The sequence below is a fragment of the Corticium candelabrum genome, chromosome 11, assembly GCF_963422355.1.
Source record: "Corticium candelabrum chromosome 11, ooCorCand1.1, whole genome shotgun sequence".
NCBI classification, from domain to species: domain Eukaryota; kingdom Metazoa; phylum Porifera; class Homoscleromorpha; order Homosclerophorida; family Plakinidae; genus Corticium; species Corticium candelabrum.
In genome coordinates this window covers 746,351-768,956 of record NC_085095.1, presented here as the reverse complement: position 1 = coordinate 768,956, position 22,606 = coordinate 746,351, and the positions used below count along the sequence as shown (strand labels likewise).

General features: G+C 43.4%; 4 protein-coding genes across 4 annotated transcripts; 2 read left to right on the top strand and 2 right to left on the bottom strand.

Annotated features, from left to right (window-relative positions):
- Nucleotides 1-6,514: 6,514 nt before the first annotated feature.
- Nucleotides 6,515-16,458, bottom strand: LOC134186380 (uncharacterized). The gene is made up of 6 exons (XM_062654339.1): nucleotides 15,942-16,458; nucleotides 13,927-14,111; nucleotides 13,565-13,869; nucleotides 13,381-13,508; nucleotides 10,351-10,519; nucleotides 6,515-7,458 (listed from the first exon to the last, which is right to left on the bottom strand). Exons 1-6 carry the CDS (start codon nucleotides 16,456-16,458, stop codon nucleotides 6,774-6,776), a joined length of 1,989 nt encoding a protein of 662 aa, XP_062510323.1. The 3' UTR covers nucleotides 6,515-6,773.
- On the top strand, nucleotides 16,450-17,576 carry LOC134186381 (immunoglobulin-binding protein 1b-like). Its single transcript, XM_062654340.1, has one exon. It carries the CDS (start codon nucleotides 16,467-16,469, stop codon nucleotides 17,466-17,468), a length of 1,002 nt encoding a protein of 333 aa, XP_062510324.1. The 5' UTR covers nucleotides 16,450-16,466; the 3' UTR covers nucleotides 17,469-17,576.
- Nucleotides 17,577-18,147: 571 nt separating this feature from the next.
- LOC134186368 (serine/threonine-protein kinase LATS1-like) lies at nucleotides 18,148-21,914 on the top strand. The gene is made up of 2 exons (XM_062654317.1): nucleotides 18,148-18,579; nucleotides 18,678-21,914. Exons 1-2 carry the CDS (start codon nucleotides 18,235-18,237, stop codon nucleotides 21,750-21,752), a joined length of 3,420 nt encoding a protein of 1,139 aa, XP_062510301.1. The 5' UTR covers nucleotides 18,148-18,234; the 3' UTR covers nucleotides 21,753-21,914.
- Nucleotides 21,782-22,573, bottom strand: LOC134186470 (uncharacterized protein SCO4629-like). Its single transcript, XM_062654446.1, has one exon. The coding sequence runs from the start codon at nucleotides 22,571-22,573 to the stop codon at nucleotides 21,899-21,901; it is 675 nt and encodes a 224-aa protein (XP_062510430.1). The 3' UTR covers nucleotides 21,782-21,898.
- Nucleotides 22,574-22,606: the final 33 nt, after the last annotated feature.

The following is a 22,606-nucleotide window of genomic DNA, read 5'->3' as shown; positions in this document are numbered from 1 at the left end:
AAGGAGAGTCTGGAAAGTTGGGAAGGACACCCTGTTACACATATGGCGGCACCAACCATTCGGCAGGAAATTGTCGTTTCAAAAGACAGTGAACGCCACTCTTGCCTGGAGAGAGGCCACATTACAACGATGACCTGTTACTCTAACAATAAAGCGGTGGGACAGGCAGGCAGGATCGCCACGAAGAGGTCACACAAGACTCTTCCAAAGAGGTCACACAAGACTCTTCCAAAGAGGTCACACAAGACTCTTCCAAAGAGGTCACACAAGACTCAGAAGGTAGAGGAAGACGTCAACCAAGAGAAGTCAGAATCAGAGGAAGAGGTAGCATATTTTATGTGAATCACACGACAAAGGGATCAAAGAATAGATCCCTTACAGTTCAGATAGTGGTGGAAGGTCGACGACTCGATATGGAGTTGGATACTGTCGGAAAAGACCTACCGACAACAATGACAAAATGGAAGGAAATCGGCTGGGAAACTGACACGAACGAGATGATTCCACTGTTGGGAAAGCTAGCAGTCAAAGTGAAATCAGGTCGAGAGAATGAAGAGTTACCCTACCGCTCTTGGTGGTAAAAAGGGAAGGTGTCAGCCTTCTGGGATGAGACTGGCTGAAGGAAATCAACCTGGAATGGAAAGAGATTTCAAATATTATCTAGCTCTTGGAATAGATCAAGTATAGTGAGGAAACACAAGAATCTTTTCTAACCGGGGCTGGAAACTTATAATATATATAAGGAACCAGAAGCAAAACTTGTAGCGGATTCAGCAGTTAGCCCAAGTTTTGCAAGGCCATAAGCATACCTTACGCTTTCCGAGAACGGGTCGGGATCAGCTAAAACGACAGGAAGCTGACGGCATTATCACCCCCGTTACTCAGTCTGAATGGGCGACGCCTACTTGTATAGTTCCGATATTGAAGCTGGACAAATTGATCAGGATCTGTGGAGGCTCAAACAGACCATCAACAAGGCAGCCCGGTGCGATACCTATCCGATTCCGAAAGTGGAAGCCTTATCGACAACCCTTTCAGGGGAAGTACATACTTCTCAAAGGTTGACTTAAGTTAAGCCATGCAAGCATTACCACTGGATATATAATTTATATATATATATAAAGATACCAGGAAATATACCACCATCAACATTTACCTACTGCGGGTCCACCTACGGAACTGGTTATTCCAGCAGCGAGCACAAAAACTCCAATTGCATTGACTGCTTCTTTCTTGCCAACGAGCTCATGCGGAATGACACACGAGACCGACATACAAGAGGCTGATACTCCGGTTAGCGCAGCAAAATACGACCAGATGCGCGTACGTTGTGAGAAACGGAAACAACATGTTGTTGATGCCACCAAGAAAAATCAAAAACTGCAATAGCAGGAGTTTATTGCTCAACAATTTATCTTGTAGAACTCCCGCAATGACGTCAGCTATCACAGCAAAGACTGCAATGCATATGAGAAGGAAAGCTGACCTGGTATGGTCGACATTGAGTTTACATTCAGCATGTCGAACCTGCACACATTTTTTTAAATATCGAGATTTGACAAAGTGTGAAATACTGACCAAATGGAAGAGTGCCATGTAATAGTAAAAGCTGTGCAGTGCGACCAACCACACCCACACCGTAAATCGCGTCTCTGCGTGATGAAGGAGCTACACACGACGTCTTTTAGTAACGATTTTTTGGTAGGTGCGAGCGGAGATCTCGGCCGATACAACGCTCCTGCAATTAGCACGCGCTAGGCCGGACACTTTAGATTTGCTTCCGACGCCCCTGACGACGGGACTGGTATCTTACTGCAACATTTGGTCGGACCAGTCCGTTGCCGTTTTAGTATTTCAACCATACAGACACACAGGTAGAGAAAAAGAGAGGCAGCTAGCTGGACCGGCTCGTATACAAATGTACTAGATGTGTTACACATTTAATACTCTTTAAATTTGTATGACTGTACAACGCAGAGATTGACACAACAGTATTTCTCGCAACGTGTTCTATGTGCCGGCAAGAACCCTGTCAGGCTGATGGTAGACCAAGTGTACACACATTAGGTGCTCTGGAGCTAACTGTGACAACAGACAAGTCGAAATTTCAAAGGTACTGGCGCCTGCTAGTCTTAGAAACAACAGTCTATGTAGTAATTTTCTCGCTCGTGCACAAGGTAAATTTACCACGTATGCAAGGGACAAACGTCGTACCAATTTCTCCACTCATTGAGTTGCTAGAACAAGTAGCGGTGTCATTAGTAGCTCTGTAGAAGCCTAGAAGCCCAACGTACAGCAATCCGAATCCGGACGCTAGACTTTCCAAAATGAAAGAAGCGGAAACGCAAGCAAAGCAGATGACCCACGACCATGCAGCCTGTGTCCACCGCGTTTGTTGGCCGCATCAACAATTTGACGACACTTGGTTTGCGTCGGAAATGGTCACCCTCTGGTAAATCCAACTTCCGTTCTTGTTGGTCGGAGTTGGGTCGAGTGGAGACATTGTCGGTCGTCTTACTTCTGGCCATGCAATTCGGTATCAATCGTGGTAGCTCCCGGATGTGGCGTGAACGTTGTCGGATGTTCCTAACTAGGAGAGTCAACTATTGAATGAAATAGAGTTAATTTTGGGCTAAGAAGAAGCCATTAATTATTATAATTATTAGTCGTGCATGCAGATACGTTCTAGGTCTACTAGAGTATTGCTGATCTGACAGATCGAAGTAGTGCACTAGTGGATTAATTATTTAATTTAGAAAGTAAACATGTTTGTCGAGTACTACGCGGCAATGCTTGTCAGAGGTTTCAAGAACAAATCAACTCTAGACACAGCACCAATTTGAAGTCAATGAACATTGGTGATGATTGTGATTCGAGCCTTCATTCAAGGGCCATCGATGCCAATGCCCAAACCAAATGACCCTAGAGTCCCCTGCGGCCGTGTAGCTACTCTTCGTTTCCATTTAACATTAATCACGCGCATTAGTCCACTACGTAAGGTCTAAAAAAATAAATTCTCTGACGTGTTCCCACATTTGATATGCATCGTGCACGCTCCGTCGCGGCCAGTGGACAGAGCAGTATACACGAATATTGTATATACAATTGTGGCAGCGGGATACAGCTTTTTTAGGCCTGCTGGTCATATATTCGGGGCCCTGGTGCAAACAAGCGCAAGACAAAGTCAAAATGAGTGAGAGTTGACAGCTCTGCATCTATTAACGGCCCAGAAGAGATGTCGAAGGGAGAGAAGAACTCGAAGAAACAGCTGCAACAAATGTTGATTCAGTTAACGTTGTTCTTAATATTGTGAAGATGGAGTTGCAATGAAGAGTTATGATCATTTATTCATTCATTCTTTCATTCATTCATTCATTCACTCATTATGATTTACCGCGTATTAGAATTATTATTTTTATTATTTGTCGTGCTCAACCTGATCTGGTTTGTAAAGTCTATTACAAGTACCGGAAGCAAACCCTGCTTCAGAAGTACTTAGACCATCATGGCTGTCTAGAAAGAAGACATGACTTTACGAAGGATCCAAGTAGATCCCAGAAGCACTGTTTTCTGTAAGTGCTGCAGGTTGCGATACCTGCGTGCACAGTGCCCAAAGCTCCCAAGACGACCGGAACCACCAGTGTTCGACAATGCCACATGCGGCTTATCTCCACACGCAAGTCGCTGTACTTTCGCCAACTTCTCAGCATGTTTCTTGCCAATGTTGCCATCAGCAAGACAGCTGATATCAATAAGAAGACAAGTGTTTGTCTTCTTATTTCTGAGACAAATGTCTGGACGACTGGCTTTGATCTTCCCGGCAATGGAGATGGTGGTATCCCATATTATAGTAATGTCATCCGTCTCCAGTAGCCTATCAGGATGATGCCGGTGCCAGACCTGCCAACCTAGCTGAATCAAAATGCGTGAGTTTGCAAGAAAAAATGCGGGAGAATGAGGGAGTCTAAAAAAATTTTTGACACGCCTACAATAGCATTAATATCAATAAATTGCATATTGTAATAAATGTTAACTAGTTAAATAATATATAAATAGTACACTTAACTAAGCAGAGTGCAACAAATGTAATACACAGAACTTGTACGTACTACTGCTTGTTAGTAAATATATTAGAGCCTAGACCAAATATAAAAACCAGGTATGTACACATTCTCGCTGCTAAATTCTATCGTTTTGTGGCCTTCTTCGATCGCTTTTCCAGCAATACAACTCCTTGGTCTAAGGATAGCCAGCCCCTCCCTCTTTCCACTTCCGGACAGATTTGCCTGACCGACTGCTCCTTCTATGTCAACATCGTGACTCAGAGATCAAACAGCCGGATGGAGAGAGGGACTGGCACATATATACATTGATATGCGAATATCACATAATCAGTAACTTAGTAAATTAAGGGTACTGTACATGTATGGTTACACTGAACAGGCACGCCCACCAATGGTCAGAATGTGGGAGATTTGATGCCAAATGCGGGTAGGCGGGAGAAGGGTTCCAAATGCGGGAGAGTTGGCAGCTCTGCGGTACCATCTGCTCTCCACTGGAACCCCAAATGGTGACAAACAGCCCAGTGAATGATGGAGGCCACCTGATGGTGTCGATCAGTGTAGACCATCGGTGCCAAAGCACTACAGCCTGCCACACAGACAAAGTGGGCGACTGTTTCCAGGCCTACACTGCACATTAATTATTTATTATTTATTATTTTTATTAATTATATTAATTATTTTTATTTATTAAAATTTTTATCTACAAGAGATTGTCACAATGCAACGCAGACATAATTGAATTTCAAATGGTTTGCTTATTTCTCTGTTTGATATCAATTATTATGGTTAAATTTTGGTTTAATTAATATATGCTCAATTTTACAATTACTTTATATGTAATTTCAATGCACACCAACATGATAATGTGAGTAGATTTTGGTACATGCTTTCGGTCACCTCTTGCAAAGAACGTCAGGTGAATCATAGAGCACTGACTCGCTTTGCTGTGTATATCTATTAATAAATTTAATTGTATTTTATTTTATTACACCTTTTAAAGTTTAATTGCAAATATGGCAAGTTTTATGGCATTATTGTTGGATGTATCAACAGGTCACTGGTGGACTCATTGCTAATAATGATTGGAATTGTTGTGCTAGATGTTTTGTATGTCTGGTATGATGTAATGAAGGGTGTGTGTGTGTGTGTGTGTGTGTGTGTGTGTGTGTGTGTGTGTGTGTGTGTTTGTGTGTGTGTTTGTGTTTGTCCGTGAATTTGTGTTTGTTTGTGTGTGTGTGTGTGTGTGTGTGTGTGTGTGTGTGTGTGTGTGTGTGTGTGTGTGGTGTGTGTGTGTGTGTGTGTGTGTGTGTGTGTGTGTGTGTGTGTGTGTGTGTGTGTGTGTGTGTGTGTGTGTGTGTGTGTGTGTGTATCTACCTATTGCATTCTTAGCTGTCGAACTTTGTCATCTTGACTGATTAGACTGATGATCCAATACATCACCCCACTTCTTTGTCTATTGTCATATACCTTACTTACTTAATTAATTAATTCTCTAACAAGTAACATTATTACTTACTACACAACAATACCCTGGACTCTACTTAGTCTTTTCAATGTGATTGTCACCTGCTACACCAAACAAACAAACTAGTACTTGTATATGCATTACTGATATCTCTTAATATTTCTGAATTTAGGACGAAGCTCACTTTTCTATTCAAGAGCTGTTTCTTCTAGATGTGATTTTAGTTGAAGTGAATGTGTTGTGTGAATCAGTGTCTATAACAGTGGAGTGGCTCTTGATGATCAGTAAGCTGTTTTTAATGGAAGCCGGATGCCAGGATTCTACCAAAAGTTGAAGATGCAGTGCAGGTGATTTGGGTATGTGATATCATCTGTCTGTCTGTCTATTTCTCTGTCTCTGTCTGTCTGTCTGTCTGTATGTCTGTCTGTCTGTCTGTCTGTCTGTCTGTCTGTATGTATGTATGTATGTATGTATGTCTGTCTGTCTGTCTGTCAAGGCATTCTAAAACGATCCAGCAGGGAGGATGGGTTTCTGCCCGCACAAGAGAAGAGAAGAAGACCAATAAGTATACAGGAGAAATTCTACCGGGAGGGACGTCATCAAAGTGTATCCCACTAGTGTTTGAGCACTTTGGTAGATGGGGCCTGCAAGCCGATGCCTTCTTACACACCCTCTCAAAACAGTGCAGCCGTTTTGAGGAAGACCCCTTTCGTAGTGCAAAACAATTCAAAACTTTTTGGAGGAAACGGTTCTCTTTGATTCTTCAAAGATGCAACGCAAAAGTACACTAATGTTTTAAAGTATTTCGCTGTGAAGGACTGGTTCATCATAGAAGTTTAGGATGTGTACAAGTAGAGGATCTGCAACAATAAAATAATCTGTCTCTCTGTCTGTCTCTCTGTGTCTGTGTTCATCATACATGTGACACTTGCAGCATAGATGTGCTTGTGAAAACATTTGTGATGTTGTCGCATACTGAGCAAGATGTTAGTATCAAGTGCTGCTTCCTTAGACAGACTTTTAGTCATAAAGTAGAATCCATCATTATCAATTAAGAACAACTGTTCGCCAACGCCACAACTAAAACCATCAAGCAATGATTCCAACTACTCAATGTTACAGAATACTATACAGTATAGTACTCGTACACTCTGAAGGTCAAAGACCACACAAACAGAGCATATAGTTGTACCTCTACTGAATCTAATATCTCTCATACAGTATCTCAATTCTTGTCTCTCACATCAAATAACATCCTGCATGCTACTATCGTCCATTTTCCTATAGAAGATAACATTGGAGTACATCATTATATACCCTGGGACAACCTTAGGATCCGGATCGGGATCCTTTCCGTTAAACAATCCAAAATACTTCACGTCGTTCTTTCCTTGATGAACACACTCAGTGATATCAACCACCCACGGCAGCACCTCTTGTCCATCACACCATCCATCTCGGCCATACAACCAAGTGCCATGCTCGTTCGGCTCGACGCCATCAAGAACACGACGAGCACACCCGAGTGGCGTCCCAGCATTAGAGAATGTCTGAACGTACTCGTACTTTCCGTTGACCACAAAATGGTGGGATGTCACACAGAATTCGGCACAATTGTGATTATCACTCCCGTGGCCTGTTATCACAGACTCCAGCTTCACATGAACATCATTGAGCCCGACGTAAAATGAAATTGGTGCATAACGTGAATTGTAGAATTTATTGAATTTTCCACCACGAAAGAGAGGCTGGATTCTGTGTGGGACAGTGATGTTTGAATTGTCTTGCTGTTTGTTGGAGAAGCGAATGTTTAGAGACGGTAACCAGGGCATGGCCCACGAAGCGTCTAATTTCATAGTGAAATTGCATCGTTTGGCATCAAAGAAAGGAAGGAGAGGCCGGACAGGAGTCAACCAATGACCGATTCGCCTACAACAGAATCGAGCTGTAGCACACATCACAGTAACATGCTGTGACACACGATCAAACTACTGTGTGTTAGTTAATACAATACAATAATAGTTGGTTACAATCAATTGCCTCGAAGGAATCTGAGTAATTAATTAATTAATTAATTAATAATTTATATTAATTCATTTCCTCTAATCAATATTACAAATTTACAGTCTGGTGTTTGCCAGTGTACTTCAAACATACACAACACCGCAAAATCTGTTACTAACAATCAATTTATCAAGTTGTGTATACGGCCAAGTCCGAGGATACGTAGAAGGACGACAACGGCAATGAAGCTGACAACATCGATATTGATGACAGTTAATTAATGCTTCGGTTTACGAATAGGCAGCGACGCTGTTGACTGATTGTGCTGCATGATGGTTCAGATTGTTGTAATGTTTGAAAAGTTTGAAGAGTTTGAAAAATCCACATTAACATACTATACACTGATTCTCAAAACTGACCTACACAAGCAGTCCCATCTATTACCAGCACGAAAGGATACAAATAATAATATCGAAGCCAAATAAATGTCCCTATTTCAGTGAACATTAGGCCACCTAAGCTCATCATATGCTCGATCGGATCTCCTTACTAACCCTTGTCACAACATTTGAGAGAAATTACACCAAATTATGCTCAACAAACCAACAATATTCTCAGCCTATCTGGCGCTATGGTGCTGCATGTAGCACCAAGCCAATTTTGCAGCACCCGAGCAGAGCCAAGATTTTAGTAATGCTTTGGCATACCCATTACCGATTATCATGCACAGTACAGTAGAAGCAGCACCGAGAGAAATATAAATCTATGCAGCCTAGTGCGCGTTACATGGGCGTCTAGGTAACGCCCTTGGACAACCGTTACCATTCTGCTGCATTGATATTAACATGTACTTTACAACTCGTTCTCAAAGCAGCAGACAATGTAGCTAGGAAGTGTACTCTCTCTGCTTGTGCATTACAGTTTACTAGTAAAGCACCTTGAAAAATATATTACTTATTTAATTACCTAACACCAACACTGGAAGTGGCAGTTTTTGTGATGCAGACCAAACTCAACTTTTTGAAAACCGCCCTAAGAGGTATGCCAATATGTCAATGATTGACTCCTACTGGCCAAGCAAAGTAGGTCTGGCAGTAGTTGTCATACATTACATACATACTTTGCATACTTTCTAGTGAGAGACACCTTTACCAAAATGCGTGGGAGTGTCTCATTGAGTCAAAGTATGCAGTGCCACCTACTTTGCATGCAGGCAGTATATCAGCAGCATGCATGTTACATCAATTGACTCTCTAGCCACAAAATGGTCTCACTGAAACGTCAGGGTCTTTACTCTCTAGGTTAACCATTCACTGGTCTCTCTGGATTAACCCCTAACCACAACCACAGTCATTCCATTGCCAAAACAGTCCAACACAACAGAAGCCACCATATTTCAACTAACAAGAATTTCATTATGTGGCATTTGGCACTCCCTAAACTACCAGGTGCTAACTTGAGCCAATGTAAACATCTCGCCCAACTTAGCACCTTAATTAATTAATACCACTCTAGTCCAAAATTAGCTCTCTCTGCCATACATTCCATGAATCTAAACACACGTGTAATTCAATCCTCATCCTCCCACCTCATGATTATAACATAAATGTCATCACATCTAAGAATTTGAGGCAATGAGTGTACACCACATTACACTCGTTATGTACAAACATGCCCAGGTGGTAAACAAACTAACACTCTAGACACCTGCTCACACTCACAACAGAAGAAGGCAAACATAGAACTGCATCGTGAATCATCACAGCCTTTGCCAGTGAGGTAGGAATGCGCCCTATTAGTTCGACTGTAACAATATGCAATTTACTACTGAATATGCACACAAGTATGGTTGTGATGTACAACACAATACTGAGGGTTACTTAGTAAAGAGAAATGCATTGGTCATCTGAGGCAACAACATTCTCTAAAAGATTGGCTAGTTAGCTAGCCACTACGGTGAATGAACAATATAAGGTATTTCCGCAAGTAGTAACCCATGTTGGAATAGTAACCCATGTTCTGAGATAATTGAAACAATAGTAACTCACCCTTGAACAGTAACCCATGAGCGTGTGATAAACAAATATCTTCACACTTTCATTTGCACAACACACTATTGGAGCTCCAAGGCAAGCCATGTGGTCACCAAGGTCATTCAGAATATGGCAGCTTGTCATATACTTGTAATATAGTACTTGCTTGATCCATGTTCATTGGTATCAATAGAGCCACCTTATTATACATAAACTGTATTGTCCAGCGCTTGTAGTTATCAGTCCCATGATTGAATAGTAACCCGTGCTTTGAGATGATAGAAAAATAGTAACCCTGGGTTACTACTCGCTGAAATACGGTAGTAAGGTAATGCAAGTTAGTAATATGATGTCGCTTTAGCTTTGTCTTACTCAGATAGTCAATTTTATGTATTCATGGTACAAGATCATCTGCCTACCATCTAATCAAGTTGGACTCTCTGATAACCAGTGAGGCTTGCCTCATTGAGTACAAGCCTCACTGAGTAGACATTGTTGTTATTTGTTATTTGTTGTTGTTTTTTTGTTATTTTTGTTGTTGTTATGTTATTTTTGTTGTTGTTGTTGGTGGTGGTGGTGGTTTTTAGTGCACAGTGACTATTGGTTCTAGAGTTACATCGTAGCAAGTGCGTAGTGACTGTTGGTTATTTTAGTTCTAGTAATTTGGTGAAAATGCATGGGTAAAAAACTTGCAGTAGGGTAATAGCTACTACTGTGCTACATTCACTGCCCACAACATGCACAATTAGTGACATCAATATAACACATGGAATTCAATTGAAACCTTCGAAACGGGGTGATCCATCTTCCAAGTTCCTGGCCACAATACGGACCAGACATATTGCAACAAATGTAGAGAGAAACGATGTGATCCCACTGAGCACAAGTTGAGTCTCGTGTGCCGGGGCAAGACAAGGCCATATCAAGTTCGATGTTGCTATACTGCTGCAGATCTAAACATGAAAATAAAACTCAAGGTAACAAAACGGGACCCATCGATACAATCGTGATCAGTCTGCCTGTCTATTATATCTTTTCGTCTCTCGAGCACTACAATGCTGTTCATATTCAGCTCGACAACTCACAACACTTCAATGCTGGAACAGCAGTGTGTAGTGTAAGTATGTGTACAGCTGGTATAGTCAAGTAATTGTTACAGCACTGACAACTGTGTGTGTCAACAGGGGTGTTCCCAGGATTTTTGGAAGGCACGGCAGAAATAACCACGCCCACCTTAAATTTTGGTCCCCCATTCCACTTTTTATGGTCAGACCACAAAAGCTTTGATGCAGGTTTGCTTACGCTGAGATGCCACAAACTGTTGTCACACAATGCTCAGGCACAAAAGGAACAAAGTGGTTTATCTTTTTTTAAAAAAAGGTTCTCTCTGTCTTAGTTCACTGTGCTTGACCACATGATAGCTAGATTAATGAGAGTGGGAAAATTTCCAGACCTCAAGAAGTTGAGAACCTCCCTTTATATAGGACAGGAAGGCCAGACATCTACAGACTTTGTTTGTTACCATCAGATACTGACCTAAATAGTGGGCAGAGTGCAAGACCACCACTGTTTATCTTCGAGTACTTGTATTACAATTAAGTTCATACCATATGGCAGTCTTTGTCCTAATTGGTCTTATCTTCAAACCAAGCATCCCAGGAACTACTTGTTAGCCTGAAACAACTTCCCACTTTTCAAAATACAAATACAAGTCCATTGTCTTCATAGCTAATCACTGCCTACTCATACAGCAAAGCGGGCCTGTACCAAGTGGAATGCCTTTTGTATGCTGGGGACAACCCTGCAACATAAAGCACAATTAAAACATACGAATATTGCTTAGTTTTGTCATGTTGTGTTTTCACTGTTGAGCTACTCTGGAGCAAGGGTCATAAAAGTGTAACCTCGTTCATTTACAAAGGCCGGTTTGTGCCCCATGTTCCATGCACCAAAAAATTTTCTTGTGATGTCACCAACATCATAAAATATCACCAAATATTAGCGTGTGCTACAGTACTTCTGACGTTACGCTCAAGATAGAACATGAAACGTGGAAGTAGCTTCCATGTTCCACAATTGCTTGTGCTTTTGTAAGTAGTTGCGTTATCAAGTTGTACCCTAAGTTCTAGGCTACAAACTAACTTTACACATTTTAGGTGTGGAAAGATGTTGAGGTGTGAGGGTCATCAGGCCAGAAGAAACAAATGCTTGTAGTTGATATCTATAGTGCTTTGACAGGGATTTTGGCACTTTTTTGTTTTAGAGTTGATGGATGCCTAGGGGAGAAAAGTAGCTCATCTGGCAAGGTTAGTGGACAGAGGGCACCAAACTTGCCAGGAGCCTTTGTTCTGCTGGCCTGATGATCAACCCTCAATCATCGTCTTTCCACACCTAAAACGTGCAAAGTTAGTTAGTAGGCTAGAATTTATGCTACAACTTGATGCGAAAAGCAACCAGCTTATAAGCAATTGTGGACAGTGGAAACTGTACTTCCGCATTCCACGTTCCATACTTGAGTGTGACATCAGAAATAATGTAGCTAACATTTTGATGACATTTTATGACGTTACTGACAACGTCACAAACAATTTTGGAAAGTGGAGCATGGGAGGCACCAACCGGCCATCCTACTCACCTGACCCTTACACATCCAACCTCTGACATAAATGCAACTGACACAATGCAGCAACCTGTAAAGTAAAGGCAGTCAAAGTGCACAGCTTGTGAGCCAATCATCTAGCAAGCGGCCATAGATCACATAGGTACTGGATGTCCGAACCTAATGTTTTAGTAACTAACCATAGGTACTCTAGGTTATCATCATTGTTTTGACCACCCAATGTCAACATCTGTTGACAAATTCTCTGTATACACAAACAGTCAGAAGCAGCCACAGCTGTGTAAACCAATGAGCAAGCCCAAAGTGTGTTAATCTAGTTTTCTATGACCCACCACAGATAAGCAGGTCTACTAAAATAACATTAAGTTAATGAATTTTTTAACTCGGCTGTAGATATAAACAGCATAAGAGACCCTGCAAAAGTTTGCTCCCATTCTCTGGCATGAAGCAATAACAGCAATTCACCATTTTGACAACTCTAGCTACCCTCAGTTGGTCATACTTCTCTTCACATCACATCTTGTTTTAGCTAAACCTGTGGCCTTGTAAGTGAAATCTCCATATGAGTACAAAAACAAGCATAAAGTCAATTATAAGTAACAGATTCTCAGTGCAAACTGAGTATAACATCATCTTCATCAAATCCTCACAATGGCAATCAACAGTCGTCAGCAGTTGTTCCAGCCTGTTGGCCTTGTGCACACAAGGCCTTACTCTTTGATGTTTTGTGTAACAGTAACGTTTTTCAAAAGTTAATCCATTTATAAATGATGTGACCACATCAAGACTTGGTTACATTTTCATGTCAAACCTTCACTGTACCTCTAATCATCACTGAGTCTATAATGAGAACTATTGTTTGGCATACTCGTGGTACACATGGTATTACTGATATGTATGTATCAACCATGTATGAGACTGTCTGTCTGCTATTTGCCATTCTGTCTTTCTGTGCACAAGACTGTCTGTCCATCTGTTCCATTATCGAAAAACACATAATCTACATGCCATATTGACCTATCTCTTGGTCTCACTATATGTACATAAATGATATGTATGTACATGTATGTTCATACCCATTGGTCCTTCTGTCTGTCTGTCTGCACATTTTTGCTTTTCTGGTTTTCTCCATCTCCAAATTAATGCTCTTGTGCCTGTCAGTCTATCTACTTGTCTGTCTATATTATCCAGTACCTTTCATTGGAGGAACTTCTATTATAGTTGTTGCACCAACAATGCCCTGCATCACAGTACGTTCGAAAACTGGAACAACGTCAGCAGGTTTGGACAAATTTCTATTCAGTTCTTTCGTATATTGAAACCTGAAACAGCAAATTACATATTACTGTACCAAATTTGTACTTATCCCAATTCACACCATTCTGCTTGCCAAGTGAGAAAGAGAAAAGATGGGTACAAAAGCCAGCCTGTCTGCTGCACTCGGCCTTCAGCGTCAACACCAAAATAAAATAACGGAGAAGACAAAATTGTAAATGTGACATTCACGTCTCCCTGAGTCAAAGCCATTTTCAAAGTCATTCCATCGACATATGAAATCATAGTGCCAGGGATTTGCAACTGGTGATCACACTCATCGCCTTGACAGTTCATATCAACCAGTGGAAGATCAGGTGTCGAGTACACGATAACACCAGATGCATTGGATTGTTGAGCGTTTTGAATCTACACAACACAATTACCAGCACATGTCATACCGAGACTCACAGTGACCAAACATGCTTTTGTGAAATATGTGCAGTTTGCTGGTCCTCCTCTGTAAACAAGAGCCAGTTTCTTCATCAAATTCTTACTGGTTGTTGTGCAACCGTCACCGAAATCAGACAAAGTTAACGTCTTGTTTGTAAACTCAACTGCCTCTGGAATCCAGTCATAACGAGAATCTAACCTTCTCATGGAGAAGTTCCCTGCAACACGATACAAATTTATTATCAGTTTTAATTAATTAATTAATTCAGGTAATAGATAAGCCTTTACTTTATGACAGTCACAGTAATCACATACAGTCAGACCTTGTTATTCATTCCAACACCCGATAATCCCAACACCCTCACTTTCTGACAAGGTAGTGCAAAACCAATTTACATGGTCACTGTGTTATACGAATCCAACAGTCGCGTTAGTCAGACAGAAACTCTCCTGACAAACGTGATCAGACTAGCGAGGTCTGACTGCATTACATGACAGGGACTGCCGCTTATTCACCAGAATCACAAACACAGCAAACAACTACAGCAGATTTCATATTCTTTTTGCCCTACTACAGAAACAATGGAGTCTCCCAACAGTTCCTATATTAGTTTTTCAAGGCTTCGAGAAGTGGTCAAGGATTTAAAGTCGAGAAACACACAAGTAAAATGCCTACAGTACTGTAAATCAATAAGTTTCTGTAAGCTATTTAATTTCATAAATTGCAAAGAACTTACTACCTTTTGTAGCCCAAATATCCATGCAATGCACATACACAACACTGTCTGAATGATCATCTTCATTGTTGGGTTGGGCAAAAACGGGCTTCGATCTCGGCTCAGGGTAGTGTCCTCTCAATGAATGGCTTTTGCAAGCCAAGAAATCTGTGTGTGTGTGTGTGTGTGTGTGTGTGTGTGTGTGTGTGTGTGTGTGTGTGTGTGTGTGTGTGTGTGTGTGTGTGTGTGTTGAGAATATTGAGAATGAAGTAGGTAGTAGGATGTTGATAGAGTTTGTAACAGTTTACAAACTTTTTGCTTATGAAAATTTATTGATTCACAGAAATAGTGGAGAACAGCCTGACATTGTCAAACTATTGTAAGACATTGAGTCATAACTCAGCTTCACTACAGATGTAACAAGAAGATCACAAGCCTTCCTTCAGAGGCATCATGCACTCATAGTGCAATATGTTGCACATTCTCACAGTCTCTCTCAATCACATTTCTACTGGCTCCTCTAACCTCTCCTCTATTTCCATTATAATTGCCAAACATTACCCCCAGGGCATAGCCATAATACAGCCTATAGAGTGATGAATTTACAAAGATGGGTTCTGTTTACAGTTCCTTCCTGGTATACAAGTTCCAACTTGAATTCAAGCAATGATACGACTTCTGGCTTCAAAACTTGAAAATGGCAAAGATAGTTAAGCTGCATTCCATATCAGAGTAGACTACAGTACACCTACAGATGGCATCATGTCAACAAGTAACACCTGATGCATAGATAACCACATGATGTTGGCCACCTAACCACAAGCATCATAACATGTCTGACAGCATGTGGTAGTGCACTTGCTCTAGTGGTCTTGCAAATACTTGTCATACATTGTAGTTAGGTGTAATTGTATGCACGCATTTTGTTGTCACTAATGAAGATGAGATATGAAGTCCTGGTATGACAAAAATAATAACTCCATTATGTAATAGCAATAGCAGGCAACCTCATGATGATAAACCGTGCATATCCTGCTTTCTAACCAAGAGTACAAATATTAGCATTTCCTGGATTGTAAGAATTCTTGTAAACATGTCAGAGTGATTGGCAAGTGTACGTGTACGTCTGGAGAACTAAAGCTGTTTGTGCGCATGTGCAGACAGTTAAGGGCAGTAATGCAAATTATGGAATCTCATGAGAAAGCACTGGCTTTCCAGCCATTCCAGATATGAAACCTATGGAGCAGTTATGGCATTCCAGGGCCGGCGTAGTGTTTACACATGTTCTAAATAATTCTAATATTTCAAATGGTAGGGCCTCCTCTAATTTACCAGACGCTGCTGTTGTGATATTCAACTGATTGATGCCGCATCCGTGATCTCTGCAAGTCCAGTTTCCAAGAAGCCAGTCAATCCAGGTGCCCGTTTTGCCGGCCGAATGAATTACAAAGTGAGCACGCTTGAGAAACCCGTCGAATCTGATGCCAGTCTCGTTGCTCAGAAATTCGACACGCGACTTGAGTCTGTTTTGCATCCACGACACGTGACCTTCCGCGCTCTCGGAGAAGCTCATGAATACGTACTGCACGTCGGACGACGAGTTCTGGATGAGGTGGTCGACCGATTCGTTTTTCGTCCAGAGACATTCTACAAATGCCGAGCGATTGTCGAGAGCGTAGAAGACCGTCATCTCGCGTCGATCCACGAATCCGTTGAGAGTTTTCAAGTGATATAGAGGCGCGTCATCTCCAGGTTCCAGATCGAAGGAAAGAACAGCACACACGGCAGTGAAAACGATGACAAGAGATTTCATGCCAGACGGGCGAGGCCGATGTTGTGTAACACGCATGCGTAGTGATGGCGGCTGCTGTAGATTCTGATTGGAGTTTGCGTGAAGTCTTCAAGAGAGCGTGGGGTTTGTATGGAGAAATCGAATCGTTTCATGGCAGTTCTATGGACGACGCCCATCAATCTCGTATTAGAGACGCAATAAAGCAGTTTGAGCAGGCAACACGTTTGGTCAATGATTTTGCCCTTTTCAGTGATAATGAAGAATTAACGGAGGTGACCACGCCATCCGTCAAATACTTGCTTCTACCTGCCCTCTTAGGTCAACTGCATATGAAACTGACTGACAGCATGCGTCGGGAAAGACTGGAAACAGCCAAGATTTACTTTCGAGATTTCCTTCAGCGTTGTGAGCAGTATGGATTAGAAATGAAGGACAAGAGCGTTCTCAAAGATGCAGCAGTAGAATCGAATGGACGGACAGAGAGTCCTGATGTTGCCAGTATGGCATCTCGACGTCAAGCGAAAATTGAAGAATACAGAAGGATTAAGGCCGACACAGAGAGGCTGACACAACTAGAAGAAATGCTTGAGAAAAATCCAGAGGACGAGGAAACTGAACGGGAGTATTACATAATGCAGTTGAATGTGAATATACAGAAAGCCATTGATGAATTAAGGAGCATAGCACAAGAAATTAATATTCTCAAGCAGATAGAGAAGGCAAGTCAAACAGACAGCCAACCTCCATCGAAACCAAAACAGTGTGACCCTTCTGACAGACAACCCAGGGGTCCATTTTTATTATTACCAAGAAATGAGGCTCAGAAAAAGGTGTTTGGTGCAGGATATCCTAGTCTCCCTACGATGACCCTCGACGAATTCTACGAGCAGAGATATAAAGATCACATGCAAAAAGTAACACAAACAACCGAAACTGCCAAGCGTTCTCAAGAGGAAGATAAAGATCGAGATGAAGACAATGATGAGAAACTAAAAGGGATGAGGGAATGGGACGATTTCAAGGACACACATAGAAGGGGATGGGGTAATAGACAGAATATGGGATAAAGTGATCAAGCTGTTAGTGGTGAATGTATTATAATTCCTACATGTGTGCTAATCAACTCTTTGGCTGGTTCCCTGCATTGGTATGCGACGAATTAGGCAATGAATTTTTTCCCTCTAATTACAGCTAATGTTATTTGCAGCTCCTTGCTCTGCTAGCAACGCCACAAGTATGGCAGCGATGAAGAACGTCGCTGCACTAACACACGCACTTACCGACCACTAATAGTGGAAACTTCTGGCCTAACGGATGCGATCAGACGTCGATCTCTATGTGCGGTGCAAGCTGCACAACGCGACACGCGTGTTTATGCAACTTGTAGTCCCGCCCTATCGCCCACGCTTCATTCCCTCGACAAAAATACGGATCACCGCCCCTCTACTCTCACCAGACACGCCCCTCAATAGAATGTAGAAAATTTTGCCTTCAATATCAACACAGATGAAGCGGCAATGCTAACCAATCGACGAGAATTGATCACCACGTCGACACGTGTACGCCTCCTCGGCGATATCGACCTGGCAAGGCCCCCGCGAGCGACTCTTTGTTCTGAGAACTGCTGATCAGGTACCCGATTGCGTCAACGCACCAACCAATCACACGCCTCCGACGACATTCCGATTGTCAACAAACCACGCGCGCTAACATCATCTCAACTATCATCAGACCAACAAGCCTCTCTGCATTCCATTCAGAGATCGAGTCGCGTAGGCAGCAGTGTGTTGAAGCCGCAGTCATTCGCGATCTATTACCGCTTGCAGGCGACGGATGAGCGACGTGGAGCGACGCGAATCGGCCAAACACCACCAGACGCGTCCCAAATCATTCCCAGCAGCCGACGACGCAGAGAGGTCGATGCAGCCCGCAGTGCGTCAAGACCATGCCATTCCCGTCTACGGCGAGCTGAGCACACGCAGCGGACGGGAATCAGCGCCTCTACCTCAGACATCAAGCAGCTCAACCAACTCTCCATCTCTTCTTGTCAGACAAAGTTCGTTTCATTCGTCCGGAAGGAACGGACGCGACCGCGACGTGGCGTTAGAGAAAATACGAAGATCGTTGAGACCGTATGCCGTCAACGGCAGCGATTTGGCGTTCGCATTTGACAGGCAGGTGAGTGTAGGAATCCGTCGCGAAAGCCACATCCTTGTCACCCATTACGGTGGCGTGGCCTCCTTGTTTTCGCCGAGATCATGTTCCTTGTGTCGTAGATCGCACCGTTCGACGTCTCGCAGCGCGCTCCGTGCCCCGTCGACGGCACCGAGAACTACTCCGTGTTGCTGCGAGAATCTGGAGCGAATGCGTTGGCGGAGTCTGGCATGGGGGTATGGACCACTAACGCATACCACCAGCCCTATCAGCAGAGATACAGTCTACGCAGCACGGACAGCGGGTTTCCTCTCGAGTTGGCGAGCGACGACGAGCAGTGGGCCTACGATGTGATCTCACCTCGCGAGGGAAGGCAAATGCTGCGCTCGGCGCAGAGAGTCGCTGGTTGTGGAGGGCGCGAGGTCGACGAGGCGTTTGATCGACAGTCCGAGTCTCCCAGCGGGACGCCTATAACTGTCAGTCGCAGCGAGAGTATGCGTTCTTGTGGGCCGGCGTATGGGAGTCCGGAGCCGTGCCGTCAGGCGACGGTGAAAAGGAGTGAGAGCACGAGGTCATATCAGAGTGAGAGTCCCAGGGATACGAGGAGACGGAGCGGTTCTGTGCGTTCTGGCAATGTGCAGGGTCCTGTCGGTTTAAATAGGAGTAACAGCATCCGCTCGGCGGGTGCTGTTACTCCCACATCAAATCTGGAGTCGTTAGCGAGGAGGAATGGTGCAACAAGAGCAACTAGACCCTCCCCGCCCCCACAGACAAGTTCAAAGGTTGTACAACAGCAGACAGGAAGTCATTGGAATATTGAACGAGAATCGGGTGCCACGCCAACATCGGGTCTGTCGAGGAAGGAGAGTTTGCGTTCGAATCGAGGTGTGTCGCCGCCATATCATGCTCATTTGTGTCATCTTCCTCCGCCATATCGAGATTCACCAACTCTCGGACTGGAGTCAAGAGCCATACAGAGCGCATCGCCGAACCCAGCTACTCTAACCAGACTTCCGCTTCATTCTCCTAATCCGCTGACTCAGACGATGAATGCGGCCGCCATTCGAAGTCCTGCCGACCCACCACCGTTCTATTATCATCGACATGGATCGGGTACTCCTGTTGAAGGACGCCAGACACCCGTGTATGGACCTGTTGCTGCCGGGTCACCAATGACGGTTGGTGGACGAGCTCCGCCTCCTGCTTATAGTCAAGCGTCTCCACCACGGTACGACAGGACACCAGTAGGATTCACTGATGGGAGACAAACGCCGAGAAGATCGTCAAGACCGAGTTCTCCTGGGACACCAGCAACAGACCGGGTACCGAAGACAAGTGTATCGCGTTCCCGTGGACCTACACCGACTGGCATGGTGGTTGAGCCACCTCCGTATCATTCTTCATCTAGGACAACGCCTCCAGCTTTTATGGATCCTTTGGTTACACAGCGAAAGCAACCTGTCCTTCCCGTTGATTACTATATTCCACAAGGCCCCATTGTTGCTACTCATCGAGAAAGTCCTGCCTTTTCTGTTTCATACAGTGAACCTGACTCAGCCACGTCTCCAGCGTTTACAGTGTCAAATGCCGTCCCTGATCCTGTATCGTTGTTTAGTCAGATGATGCCAGTAATTGAAGAGGGATGCGATGGCCGAAGCGATGCATCAGATGGTCGGTATGACAGTCTAAGGAGGCGGCGTCGGTATTTACCTTCCTACATGGAATGTGACAGTCCATGTATTGTAGAAGAAGGTCCACATCCTTACACAGGGCCTAGGATATCTCCAGAGGCGTACAAGTTCTTCATGGAACAACACGTTGAAAATGTAATAAAGCGGTTTCGAGATACACGAGAACGACGAATGAGTCTAGAGAAACGGATGGAGCAGCATAAGCTGAAAGAGGAGACACGAGACCAAATGAGACGAATCCTTGCACAAAGAGAGTCGAACTACTTGCGGTTGCGACGGGCCAAGATGGATCGATCACACTTCACGCAACTCAAAATACTCGGTCGTGGAGGGTTTGCTGAAGTAAGTTTGGTACGAAAGAAGGATACAGATGAGCTATATGCACTGAAGACTCTGAAAAAGGATGAGGTGATCAAGCGAAATCAGGTTGCACACGTGAAAGCAGAAAGAGATATTCTTGCTGAAGCAGACAATGAGTGGGTAGTCAAGCTTTTCTATTCCTTCCAAGACGCGGAGCATCTATACTTTGTCATGGATTACATTCCAGGTGGCGACATGCTTAGTTTGCTGGTCAAACTGCAAGTGTTCTCTGAGGACCTCGCCAGATTCTACATCGCAGAGTTAGTGCTCGCAATCGATTCAGTACACAAGATGGGATTCATCCATCGGGACATCAAACCAGACAATATCCTGGTTGACCGCCACGGCCACATCAAGCTTACTGATTTCGGCTTGTGTACTGGATTTCACTGGACACACGATTCGAAGTATTATAAGACAAGTGGCCACCAGAGGCAAGAAAGCCAGGAACCTGAACCCGGTGCTTGGGAGCTAATTAGACAAACTCATAATATTGACCTGTCAAAGCCACTTGTTCGGAGGGCAGTTCGCAAGGAGCGTCGCCGCAATGAAGCAAAGTCAATAGTAGGCACACCTAATTACATAGCCCCAGAAATCCTCACTGGCGAGGTTTACAGTCAGCTGTGCGACTGGTGGTCAGTTGGAGTTATTCTCTACGAAATGGTGTTCGGTCAACCTCCGTTCCTGTCTCCCACAGCCATTGAGACACAGTTGAGGATAATAAATTTCAAGACGACCTTGGAGATTCCGGAATGTGAAGAAGTGTCAGACATAACTCGAGATCTCATTCGCGGTCTCTGCTGTGGGCACAGTTCTCGTCTTGGGAACGACATGCAGGAGCTGACAAGCCATCAATTCTTTGATTGCATAATGTGGGATACCCTTCGCCAAATCGAAGCACCTTATGTTCCTCACCTAACATCTGAAACAGATACATCCAACTTTGACGAAGCCACATCTGTTGGCGGATCATGTTCACAGCCACGGTCACAAGGGACTCGAAGTGGTAGTGAGGATTCCACAAAAGCTTCAAGTTCATGCCTCCCTGATGCTGGGAACGCACATGCATTTTATGAGTTCACATACCGCCGCTTTTTTCATGACAACAAAGGATATCCAGTAAAGGAATCGACTGTATATGTTTAGCTGCTGACACTAATTTAACTAATTAAAGAATGATTTGTGTAATCGTATTAGTACCTGTTTTCACACACATAAGATGAATAGAGAACAGAAAACTGAGCTGTAATGTACAGATCTAGATGTAGAGTTTAGATGTTATAAATAATCAGTCAGTTTATATCTCCAGTTTGTATCATGTGTCTAGTGTATCCTGCTTGGATGAGTGACTCATAGGCGTCAAGTACCTTAGTTGGCACTTCCTGGTAAATCTGAAATCCTTTGTTTGGATATATTAGTATGCGTTGTAGATCACCCACCATTATGTGAATGACGTCATGTATACTTCCCACATCCTCATTGGGGTAGTCATTAAAAGATATAGGCGGTGACGTCAGCACAAATTTTACTTTGGCAACATCTCCAGGCCATTGCTTGACAAATGTGGCGTAGGTTCTCCGTTCCATGTAGGGTTTTTGTACAAGAATGAGTTTGTCTGTTGAAATGCCAGCGTCTATCAAAACTTTGTATGAAAATTGAATGTTCTCCCCAGTGTTTGTCGACTCATTTTCGATGAAAATTGAATCAGAAGTGACACCACGCCCTCTTGCAACATCAGCAAACAGATCCGCTTCTGGTTGACTAAAAACTCCTTTTGTTAGATTTCCTAGGCCACCTGAAAACAGCAGACAAGGTGTGAACCCGTCCAAATACAACTGAGCCGCCCAATCAGCTACACGAGTGTCATGACTTCCCAGTACTATTGCAGCATTACACTTGATCATGTTATGTCCCAATAACATGTACTTCCAAATTGTTTCAGCTGTCACAATATGGTCTGTATCCATAGTGCTTCAGCAGCTGGCAAGACTTGATAAGAA